Here is a 12,914-nt window from a genome sequence, read left to right on the forward strand (position 1 = left end):
CTCCAGGGCTATCGAACAAAGGATTATCCTTGGATCTACACCGAGGCATTGACTTGACGGTGATTCTCAAATATCGTAGGATGTGATACGATGATATATAATGGAATATAAATGAGGACAGGGAACAGGTTATCTACTCCAAACGGTCAAAGCGATCCCTTTAATGAATCAAATCTCTCCAAGTAGGATCGAACCTACTACTAGTTAGTTAGAAGTCGATCGCTCTACCATTGAGCTATTGACGAACAATGGGAGATTAGATCTCATAGAGTTCAACTCTTGTTCTCACCCCATGACCTATATGGGAAGCTTCCTTCATAACTTTCGGAACCCCTTCGTAGTGGCTCCTTTTTGGAGTTTAGGTTGGTAGTCCATACTCAAGATATGTGGCCTATCATGTAGCTTGGAACGTCTCTATCTCTAGTCTATTTGCATTGATATTTTGTGCTAGAAAGATTATCCCCTGGTTGTACTTGAGATGTTATTCTTCATCTGTTTTGCCATATGGCTGCTTTTTATATATTATTTTCTTATATTTAATGTGCAGAGTTTTCTCTATAAATTTTCTTATATTTGATATGCAAATTTAATTCAGCAATAATAAAGAAGGTATGCACCATAGTTGTTGGAAACGCCTGGGAACTCGAATCGTTTTAGGAACCGGAATCGCGGAACTGCTATCGGCTAAAAGATTCCTATCTTAAGAATCATTGTCCATACAATAGGAACTGCTAGGCACGAGATTCCTAGTTTTTGAGAATCGTGTTTCTACAGTAATAGATCCAAGTTTCATCCGCATATGGAATTGAGATTTCGTCCTCCTTGGAATCAAGATTCCCATCTCCCTGGAATTAACACTCCAGGAGTCGAGATTCATTAATATGCGGAATCGAGTTTCTGACATCTATAGAATCGAGTTTCTGGTATATGTGGAACAAATATATGTTGCTGTTTCGAATTGTGATTCTAACATATTTGGAATCAAGTTTCTGAAGTATATGGATTAGAGATCTATGCCAATTTGAGGTAGAGATTTACAATAATATGGACTATGGAATTTGTTTGACGACCCGTACCAGGAATCGATATTTCATTTTTATGGATAAGCCACAAGCACATGTTGAGCCTCATCAACTTTAGAATCTATATTGGATGTCTCTTATTAGAAGATTTCCCAAATTTTAAAGTGATTGTGTTGACTATTGAACTTACGATCATTATATACAAAAGATAGGTATTTCTAAATTGTGATTTTGACTTCATTATTATAAAGACAAAATAGGATTATGTCTACTCCATGATTTTACTTTTAATTGTATATGTTGTATTTACCAGTTATATTTTAAATTTAACTAAAGCCCATCCAGTGTGTGACAAGTAAAATAATGTAACCCTGCAACCACTAGAAGCATTCAAAGGAAGATTTCTACTCCAATTGACGTGGAATCAAGATTTAATCCTCATTGGAATCCAGAATCGATATATTTGGGAACGTCTAATGGGTTCAAGTTTCTAAAGATGTGTTGGATCAAGATTCCGAAATTAAGGAATCGAGTTTCCTTGGTTTTGATAAATGGTTTCTAAAGATGTGTTGAATTGAGATTCCAAAATTAAGGAATCGAGTTTCTTTGGTTCTGAAAAATGGATTCTAAAGATGCATCGAATCGAGCTTCTGAAATTAAGGAATCGAGTTTTCTTGGTTTCGAAAAAAGGTTTCCGTGGAGATTCCTTAACGGAATTGCGGAATCGAGTTTCAGAACCGGAAGCACGAGGTCGGTGGAGAGATTTTGGTAACTATGGTATACACCATAAGAAGACCTGAAAAAATGGAGAAAAATTATGGAAAAAAGCTATAAAATGGATATAAACTAGAACAAAAAGTTTAAAAACAGTGGTACTGGAAATTTGGAATCAATTGAAAGATAGCAAAAAGATTACCGTTGAATCATGTTGTTGGGTTTATTTTCAACTCGGTACACTTCAACTATTTAGCTGGTACATCATCATCATCAACCAAGCCTCATCCGAACTATTTGGGGTCGGTTACATGAATCCTGTTCCGCCATTCTGCTTTATCAAGTGGCCATATCCTTAGTCAGACCATATATTGTCATATGTTTTTTTACTACTTCCATCCATGGCATTTTAGAGCTTTTCACTTGAATCAAAACACCCATCCTAACCAGAGTTGTTCTAGGTTGACACTACACATGACCAAAACCACCTAAGTTTACTTGTCCTCATTGAGCCAGTGCATGTCTTGTGAAAAAACGAGAGAGATATATTGATCTTATGTGCTTCCAACTTCCAAGTTCGTTATATGGCCCAAAACATTGGGTGTTAATATGTTATTTTTTTTGTCTAAACTTAGAAATATGCTCATTTTTATAAAATTAAGGGGAGTTTGGTAACATATGATCAATTTGGAATTTTTTTAATGAAATTGGTGGGACGAATAACAGCTTATGGGCTTCTAAGATTCAGTAGGGTCATTGCAGCACTGCTTAATTTCCTTTATTAACAAATTGCTCCTTACTTTCTTCTTATGGCTTGGGTTATTATGGTATAAAAAGTTGTTTTGGTTTGAGATTAGATTGTCTGGAATAACAGTTTTATGTGGACTCATGCCTTTTCTTTTGTTTTGTTCCCCATTAATGTGTTATAAATCTATGTACCAGAGACTTGTCCAATTTGGACTGCCTAAATCGTATGCCGAGAAATTGCAACCTGGTCTTGTTGCTTATGCTAAGATGAGCAATGCCCAATTGTCGAAGTTGGTACATACCATCTTACCAACAAATGAGGTTATACTTGAGGCCTGCTTAGTTACCGGATTGGAAGAGGCCAGACGAGCTTTGAATCTTCAAAAAGTGAAAGATGAGTTTCGAGAAAGCATTTTGTGGCTACAATGGCTAATGTTTGGAAATTCTCCACACACTGTATTGGAGAATTTGGCAAAAAGTAGTACTGGCCAGCATGGTGTTTGTGGAGCAGTTTGGGGTAATCAGGACATCGCCTATCGTTGTCGAACTTGTGAACATGACCCAACCTGTGCAATTTGTGTGCCCTGTTTCCAAAATGGTGACCACAGAGGCCACGACTACTCTATGATTCACACTAATGGTGGATGCTGTGACTGTGGAGATGAAACTGCATGGAAGCGCCAGGGTTTCTGTTCAAAACACAAGGGGCCTGAACAGGTCCGGCCTCTTCCAGAGAAGATTGCAAATTCTGTGGATCCTATTCTTGAGGAGCTTCTGGTTTGTTGGAAAAATAGGTTATCAGATGCAGAAACTATTGCTCATAAGTCTCCTAGAGATGGAAACCAGAATCCCATACTGACGATTGCAAATGTAATGTCTTGTGTAGTTATTGAAATGCTATCAGAATTTTGCCAGTGTAGTGAAAGTTTGCTCAGTTTCATTGCTAAGAGAATGTTTTCATCATCCATTAATTTATTGGATGTTCTTGTAAGGACAGATAGATTCTTGATCAAGAAGATTGTTAAGAAGCTACATGCATTGCTCTTAAAATTGTTGGGTGATCCAAACTTTAAGTATGAATTTGCGAAAGTGTTCATAAAAAATTATCCAAGCATCATGTCTGAAGCTATTAGAGAGTGTCGTGAACAGCGAGAAGGGATTCTCATGGACAATGGATCTGAGAAGTATCCGCTGCTGTCCAACTTCTCTGTACAAATCTTTACGGTGCCAACTTTGACCCCAAGACTTGTAAGGGAGGTTGATCTTCTAGATGTCCTGCTGGGAAGTCTGGAGGAGTTTTTTGCATCTTGCATAGTTGAAGATGGCCATTTGCAGGTAATGCGTTGATTTCTTTTCGCTAAATTCTATTTGAGATCGTTCATTTACTTCTTTTGAGGTGCTTGTAAAGAGTTTCAGGGATTCATTCTTTCTGTTATGCTTCTTATAGATTGCATTAAGTGACTGCAAATTATCTCAACTTTTGTTAATCATAAAATAGATAAAACAACTTTTGGCTTTCAAATCATGCAGTAGTTAAAGCTTTTCAACTCTATTATAGTATCTACAGATTACAATATGCCACTTTATGTGTATGCTTCAGTAAAGCATACCGTTTTTTTGTTGTTAAGGAATTTTTTTACGTACTAAGTTATGCATGAAATACACTTGCTATGGATTTTGTTGTGTATATAGTACATAGAAATGCATATAGACAAGCTTGTTTTCACTAGATTACACATCACACAGAGGCAAGTGAGCTTCCGCTATATACGTCCATATGTGCCTATGAGTATTGTTGTTTCTGTGAAGGAATACTATTTTATTCCATGCTTTTCTCATGCTGATTATAAAAGCTGGGTTTTCACCTTTTAACTTTCAGCTACCAGCAAGAGGTGCCTCCCAGTTGCTATATGGGTTCAAACCCTGTACTGGTTTATAGTTGATTGTTTCAAAAAGGAAGGAAAACTTGAGAAACTTGATCAATGATCACTCAAACTTTAATACTTGCATGCGCTCTTCTGATATTGGATGAGAATAACTATAGAAAGTTCGTTTCATAGTCTAGAATAGTTTCTGAGCTAGTTATTTGTAATGTTTTGCAAGGTAGACTGTGGCATAAAATGTATGATCTTTTAATGTGCAGATTATATTATGTTTTAATTATATAAATATAGTATGTTATACATTGATAAATATGTAATTCTTTTACAAATTATTTAGTTGTATGTAAAACAATTTATTTTATCATCCCAATTGCCATTTAAATTTTACTTGTTATATGCTAATATACTCTATGTCATATAGTTCAAAATAGGAAGAACTAACAATTTGATATGGAGTTTACTATTAGCTTCTACATTCTCATTATTTGAGATGTATTTTTCATTTGTTCTTTCTTTGATTTCTCTACTTTCGTAATTGTTTATTAATTAATTTTGCTATTTGTTTGACCTAATTATGTCAGCTTCTATTCTCAATCCCGCTGAAACCCTCATCATTCCCTGCTTTAAAAACTTCTTCCAGCAATTTGAAGGAAAAAAATATCTCTTTAACCCAATTTTCACATCTTACAACTTGTTGCCAGTCCTTGATCTTATTTGCAAGATTCAGGTGTGCCAACAACATAAGCACCATGTGAAAGAAAACAATTGATTGTACTGTTGTAACCCACAGCTTTCCTGTCATTTGGCTTTGGTTTAGTTCGTACTTCTCAATCAAATGTTGGAAAACTCTCTAGAAACGTTGTAGAAATTCTTTTTTTCATAAATATGTAAGCTATCTGGAGAAATGTTGTCTGCTGAGCTGTTTCTGTGATCATGTGAGCATGACTCTGCCACATTTCAACTGCATCACTGTTGTATCTTAAAGTGGATGTGCTCAAATTTGAGGAGTTGCAGGGAAGTATACAGATGTACTTTGGTTGTGGTTATTGTGCTTATTTTATTCCTGGTTTGAATATCCTTCCACTTCTATTTGTGAGTTTGCCTGTGAATGAATTAGTATTGTACAATGAATAATGACATGAACCTTTTGCAGGTTGGTAGATTTTCTGGTTTATATGATCTCTGTTTTCGCTTGGTTGAAGATATACGCTTTGTTATGAGCCACACAGAGGTTACCAAGTTTGTGGCTTTAGAGCGACGAGATATTTCAGAAACATGGATAGGGCTTTTGGCTACTATGCAAGGCATGGACCCCCAAAAGAGGGTTACTGGTATTCATGTTGAGGAGGAAAATGATAGCTGGAGTTCCTCCTTTCTGCTGGAGCATGTAATGGCAAACATACATCCTCTCTTTGTAACGGGGGCTTTTTCTTTAGGTGATGACAAAGAGTTGAAAGATCATCGTCTCTTTGATAAATGTTTACTTGAGTTGGATGATGGTAATCTTCGACATGCAAAAATTGGTAGACTCTCTGAGGAAAATTCTGTTCGTAGCATGACGGGGAGAAGCAATTTATGGCATAACTCCCAGGAGATTAACCAAGTGTCTGTCTCAGAATGCTGTGATTCAATTCCTTCTTCAGTGACATGGTTGATTTTGATATGCATGAGAGCCATTGAGAACTGGTTGGCACATGATCCAGCGAGGGGATTACAAGGAACTTCTGATAATTTGTTGAGGAGATGGAAATCAAAATCTAAGACTAAGAAAAATAGAGGCTGTATAACTGGAATGGCTGGAGAGAGTACCCCACAGCTGGACAAAGAATTGGCAATCAGTAGTGTATTCAGTTTGCTGGAGTGGCCTGAAATTATTTATGATGTCAGTTCACAGCAAATATCTTTTCACATTCCTTTGCATCGATTCCTCTCACTATTGTTGAATAAAGCCTTGGAAACATATTGTGATTCGTCTGGAATGGCTCACACTACAGCTGCCAGTTCACAGAGTCCATTACCTGGAGGTTCTCACGAGTTCTTAAGAAAGATATTGGGAAGATGCCATCCATGTGGTTTTTCAGCCTTCATGATGGAAAATCCATTACGCTTAAGGGTTTTCTGTGCACAGTTGCAAGCTGGCATGTGGCGAAGGAATGGCCATGTAGCCATTTCCCTCTATGAATTGTATCATTCTGTACGATGGTAAGAAGGTGGTTCTTAGTGAGTTTATCAGTTGAAGTGAGGTACTTTATATTCTAGAAGAATATGTTCTTACTTCCCGGTGCTTCATGTTGCCAATCATTCAGGTGTGAACAAAGTTTAGAGCTCGATCTATTTCTGTTGCAATGTTGTGCTGCTTTGGCCCCACCAGAGAACTTTGTTCGTAGAATTCAGGAAAGATTTCGGCTGTCAGATTACCTTTCTCTAAATCTGAATCGCTCTAATGAGTATGTTATCTCTCTATGCTGTCTCTTTTATGAAATGTATCTTTCATTCCTGATTACCTTTCTCTAAATCTGAGTCGCTCTAATGAGTATGTTATCTCTCTATGTCGTCTCTTTTATGAAATGTATCGTTCATTCCTGATTCTCACTATATGTGCCATTTCTATATACTGAAATTGATAGTTTGATTGTGTTCAGTCTATTGCTGCTTTCTTTTCTATTTCTTTGATTATTATTGATGACATGGTTGATAAGCAACAAACTGTCTCTGCTATGTTTTTTATGTAAAATAGACTATGGTTTTGTTGGTTGGCAGGTTATGCATGTATATACATCAGACATCATATTCAATTCTTACATGGGGGAGGTTTTGATGCTTTATGGTCATCTGACTTTGCCCGAAATAGTGGATAATGTGCACCCAATTTATGTATATACATATACATTTGGCAGCCAATTTTAACTACTTAAATAAGATGGTAATATGATAAGACTGGTTGCATAGTGGCTCCTTATGAAAGCATTTGATATCCAAGAGTCATCCTTGGCAATAAATCTTTAATTTATCCAGTTTTTCTCTAGATTTGTGGACTAGTGATTTCCCTTTAATCCAGTGGTTTACCATTTTGAGAGTCACCTTAGATAATTACAGGCCCTACGAAGCTAGCTTTCTGGATTTTCATTCCAGCTGGGGCTGCCTTGTGTTCATCCTGAACAACATTCAACCTATGTTTTTTCTCCATCTAACTTTTCAATCACCTCTTCCTTGTTCCTTATGCACCCCCAAAGCCTCTAAGTCCTAGACTCCCCAAGGCAGCTTAACCAAACTCGATCTTGATCACTCCACTTTTAGAGGGGGTGGGTAGCCATTCTATCCGAGGCCTGATTCTCAGATTTGTAATGCCTGCCATTTCTTGTGACATAAGGTTGGTTAGAATCGTAGTTACCGGGATCTCCTACTTTGGTAGGCTATCCCTTCGAGGATCTCAATTTTGTCGCTCTTGGAATGGATCTCTTAGGGATCTCGATTTTTAAATTTTGGGATCTCGAACCCCACTCATAGGAATCCTGATTTCTGCTGTTGGGGATAACGATCGCAACCTTAAAGACCAAGATAATTACCAAACTGATAATTGTTTTTGCTTATAGCCAACTAGCAACACAACCATTGCTTGCTTGCTATCCGTCATAAGGTCCCTATGTTAAAAGTTTACATAATTCTCTATTGTCATACACATTAGGTTAGTACGAGATTCCCAAAAAGTTCGGATCAAGATCCCAAAAGGTCGGGATCAAGATCCCAAAAGGTCTGGATCAAGATCCTCAAAAGGTTAAAAAATCTCGATCCCTAACATTTAGGAATTTCGATCCTTAACATGTGCATTGTACGGACGGCGTTCCCGACCATAGGGATCTTCTAGCATTTTACGATCCCTCGCTCCCGATCCCGATCCCGATTCTGATCCCGGTACCATTCTCGCTCCCGATCCCGATCCCGGTACCATTCTCGCTCCCGATCCCAACAACTATGGTTAGAATTTTCAGGATCTTTAATCTACCCCATAGAATGCAGTTATAGTTTTCTTCCAAGCACATATGACGTAGCAAAGAAAGTAGACCACCGTATGGCTTGCCCTTTCTGGTTCCATTTCATCCCGCTCCATTGCTGCAACAACAATGTGTGTGCCCCTGCACACGCTTCACGTATATTTGATTATTAATATATCGTTGGAAGCTATAATAGATTTCACACCCATTCGGTTCGGTCTTTCTTATTGGGAAAGGAGAGGAGTGTGTATACTCTGCTGCCACCAGCCCTATCCTCAAAAACTCCCTCCCCTTTTGCCTTCCTTGAAGAACTGGCACTGGTAGTCGCCTTCCATTTTCCATAGAAAGTGAATCTTAGAAAAATAGATTAACCATAAGTTCTTGTATTTTAATAAGGAATGAACATATGACTTTTCCGTATGCATTACAGTTTAATGTGTCTGGGGCTTGATATATTAGTGCGATGAGGATATAAACTGGCAGATGTGTTAATCTACATGGTGATGTGTGGGCAACCACTATAGCTTGCAGCGTGCAGTGTTGGTCATGTAGATGGGGAAGTTGTCAAATTAACATGGGGAAAGAAACTAACTTGCACGGTGAGGTAGTGTATATCAAGCTTGTAGAGAGGGACCTGAGTGGGACTGGCGTCAAAAGATTGCAAAGACTTGGTTTATGCTATCCTATGTGTGAGAGGGGGGAAAAAAGGAAAAATAAATAGTTTTGTATTGAGTTTTGTATCAGATGTAGTTTTTTAATGTTCATGTTCAAGACCATGGTTGCTGGATCCTGGATGTTATGGTGGTGAATGATGGTTTAATCTCTTTAGTCTAATTGCATCTTCAATTATTAACTAGTAGATAGTGAATAACAAATAAGATCTTTGATGCAGGAAATAGAAAAAAAAGTCCAAAACAGTTAAATAAACCGTCAAAACAGGCCATGTTTGAGTAGACCTAGCTTTCCTTGCACAAAAAAGAGATCCCAAAACCCTTGATGGGACTTACTGTTACTATTCATAGGCCGTTTTTTCTGTTCACATCCTAAAAGTGTTAAGAGACCTTAATACCCCATGCCCTTTTATTACATTACAACAAAAAATAACCAAAACTACCCCCACTTAAGTTAAAACATTATAAAAATACTGCATAAGTCCCTTCATTTAGAAGAAAATTTGTAATGACGCTTTAACCCCTAATAAGTAATGCCATAAGTATTCTAACCACTTATTTAAACATCTCCTAAAATCCTAAAAAATATAAAAATTCCTAGAATTCCTAAAATAACCTAAAACCCCTAAAAACAAAACCCTAGAAAATTTAAAAAATACATCCTTAAAGTTTAATAAAAAATTCAAAAATTAAAAGGCATATTGTCTTGTATCATTTTCCCTTAGTTGGAGAATACTCGTCCTCGAGTTTTGAAGTGTGCTAAGATGAATTTAGCATCAAAACCACCACTTTCAACCCTCTTCTTTTTTATTAGCTCAAGTATTATTCGTGGTAAGAAGAAATCCGCAAGAAATTGATCTTGATATGGATAGTAAGGAGTTGATGCAAACTTATCAAATTTCCTTTAGTTTTGAATTCACATTGAAATTTACGTAAGAAACTTCAAACTTAATTTTTTGGCCTTTCAAGGCTTTCTCAAGAACTATTTCATTAATCCCTAAAACTGGGGTCACGATTTGTGGTTTACGAGTCGACGACACTTGCTCTGCGTTATTCTGATTCTAATACTTCACCTCTTTGATATTCTTGAGATCTTCAAAAGCCATGGTTTTAATAAGTCCCCTTGTTGCCTTCTCTCCATATTCTTCCCGAGCAAGATCGTCTTCCAAAACATCTTCATCTTCATCTTGATCCTTATCATAGATTGGATCTCCTAATAGATCTTGTTCATTCGAGCATATATTGAAGATTTGCCACAATCTGCAACCTGCTGATTTTGGATACATCCTTCGTCAAAATTAAGTTTCTCAATTTTTCATCTCTAGGATCACGAGGTGGATTTTGGAAAATTCCCCCCCTTCCAGAGTTCCTTCTTGAGACCATAGAACTATCAAAATCACAAACCCTAGGCAGAGAATCAACAAAAGTTCGCTGTAATCAGCAAGGTCTAGGCTGATTTGGCATAACTTGGCCCAAAATCAGCAAACCCTAGACTTTGTTCTAGATTCCCAGCTTTGTTGTTCAAGAAAACCTAGGCTCTAGTATTAATTTGTTGTAGGAATATTGAGAAAAGAGGCAAAAAACAATTTATATAAACCATCAGAAAAGGCGAAATTTGAGTGGACATCACTTTCCTTGCACAAAAAAGGAACCCAACACTCTAGATAGGGTATGTTGTTACTATTCACAGCCTATTTTTACTGTTCACACCCAAAAATGTTAGAAACCCTAGCACCCGAGGCTCTTTTATTAGATTAAAAAAAAAAAAAAACCGCACTTTAAGTCAAAAGATTATAAAAATACTCTATAAATCCCTTCATTTAAAAGAAAATTCGTAATGACACTTTTACCTCTTAGGAAACAAGTAATTTCATAAGTATTCCGACCACTTTTATGAATATCTCCTAAAATCTGAAAAAATATTAAAAATCCTAGAATCCCTAGGAAAGGTGAGTCAATACTCATCTAAATACTAATGCTAATGAATCTTCTTGTGATAACGGAGCAAGTCAAGGAAGAGGAGGTACCCATAAGATTCTTATTAGTAAGTAGGAGGGAAGCGAGTGAGAAAACTACAGAGCGTGCTAGCTGCGAAGAAAACGTAGTGCGCTAGCGCGCATGTAGGCTTTTGAGCTAGCGAAGACAAGCAAGAAAACGGATGCGCGTTAGCGCAACAGTTTTCGAGCTAGCCGTTGCTTATTGCTTTTGACCTATTGAAGACAAGCAAGAAAATAAATGCGCTGGCGCGAAAGCTAACAACCAATGGCTAGCATGAAAGCCGTTGCGTTGGCTCGAAAGCCAACAAGCAACGGCTAGCGCGAAAGCCGTTGTGCTAATGCGCATCCGTTTTCTTGCTTATCTTCGTTGGCTCGAAAGCAAGAAGCAATGGCTGGCTCGAAAGCAAGAAGCCGTTGCGCTAACGCGCATCCGTTTTCTTGCTTGTCTTCACTAGCTCGAAAGCCTACTCGCGCGCTTCCCTCCTACTTCCTAATAAGAATCTTTTGAATATCTCCTGAAATATTAAAAAATATAAAAAAAACCTAGAATCCCTAGAAAACTTAAAGCCTCTAAAAATTTTCCAAAACTATATCCTTAAAATTTAATAAGAAAAATCAAAAAATAAGAGGAAATCTTTTCTTGCAGGATTGCATCAATGTTTCAACCTTCATTGTTTATAAAAACATTGTAGAAAGGACTTGTGTGTGTTCCTTGGGCGTGGTAAATGCATTAGAATGTCTAGAATTTTTTCTTATTGGTGGCATTGTTTATTAGTTCATTGTGAAAGTGTACAACATTGTGTGTTGTGAAGAAAAAAGGAACAACAGAAAAATATATGACATGGGAGTTGGTCCTAAAAATCTGTGGCTGAGGGGCAACAACAAAGTTGCCTCTCAAGGCACCATCTCTTGCTAAAGAATCTGTTAGCCCACCAAATTCGTGCCAAATATGCACAAACGTTACTCACACCGTTTATGGATATTTCTAAGGGTACTTGCTTGTTGTCATGGGTATGGACATGCTTTTTTGGCCTATGTCCCAGTGTTAGAATTATATTAGGACTTGTGTTATTCAATTAACCTCATGTGATACCTCCACATTAGATTGATGTGGATGTTCAATTGTTAGAATGACCACTCATCTAGCTGTTAGCTACAGCAATCTACTGGCCTGTTCATGGAATTCACGTTGGGCAGTACAGTTCCTGTCTATTACTGATGCAAACATTATAGGGTTCCATATGTGGTTTCATGAAATAGTGTGATGGTGTGACAACTTGATATGCAGATTGAATCAGTGATCGGACAATCTGTTACCTTATCATCCTCCTTGGATATTTATATGAAAAAGGCAGATAATGAAAGAACCAGAATGTAATTACTGAAAGACTAAATTCATAATCTGCATTTGATGGATTCTGTACTTCGTATCAGTCAGCCACAAGTTATTTTTAACCTTTAAGCGTGTAGCCTATACAGAAAGGGGATATGTTATTGGCCTGTTTTCTGCTGGTTGTCTTTGTACGTAATTTTCTTATGTGCAATCTATTTGTCCAGACCAATGTTTAGCTAGTATTGCACGTACTATCAGTTTATTAGTAACAGTATATTGATGCCATTTTTGATGTATAGGTGACCCATAATTGGGAATTAAAATAATGACTTCATGCTGCAAATTATTATTGTCTTGATAAATGAAAAAATAATCCATTACTTATCTGACAGATTACTCCAGTTTTTCTCATTGTATGTTGCATAGATCTACGATTTATATGGAGCATATATTTCCTTTCTTATGTGTAAAGGTTAGATTCTAGATGGTGGATATGTATAAGCTTTTGATTGGGGTCATCTTGCCCTAATTAAAATAATGACTTCATGTTGGAAA

At 37.1% G+C, this 12,914-nt stretch overlaps 1 protein-coding gene across 10 annotated transcripts in view; it reads left to right on the plus strand.

Moving 5' to 3' along the window:
- The window catches only part of PRT6 (proteolysis 6), a 65,219-nt gene that overhangs the window by 2,608 nt on the left and 49,697 nt on the right, over positions 1-12,914 (plus strand). For all 10 annotated transcript variants that reach the window (XM_011625792.3, XM_006846122.4, XM_020668341.2 and 7 more), the window contains exons 2-4: positions 2,679-3,818; positions 5,520-6,568; positions 6,673-6,813. In XM_011625792.3, the coding sequence (XP_011624094.1) occupies positions 2,679-3,818; positions 5,520-6,568; positions 6,673-6,813 (2,330 nt within the window). The remainder of the gene's footprint in view (positions 1-2,678; positions 3,819-5,519; positions 6,569-6,672; positions 6,814-12,914) is intronic.

Source organism: Amborella trichopoda, chromosome 8, assembly GCF_054954075.1.
Source record: "Amborella trichopoda isolate Santa Cruz 75 chromosome 8, AtrichopodaSantaCruz75HAP2 v2.0, whole genome shotgun sequence".
In the NCBI taxonomy this organism is placed as follows: Eukaryota; Viridiplantae; Streptophyta; class Magnoliopsida; order Amborellales; family Amborellaceae; genus Amborella; species Amborella trichopoda.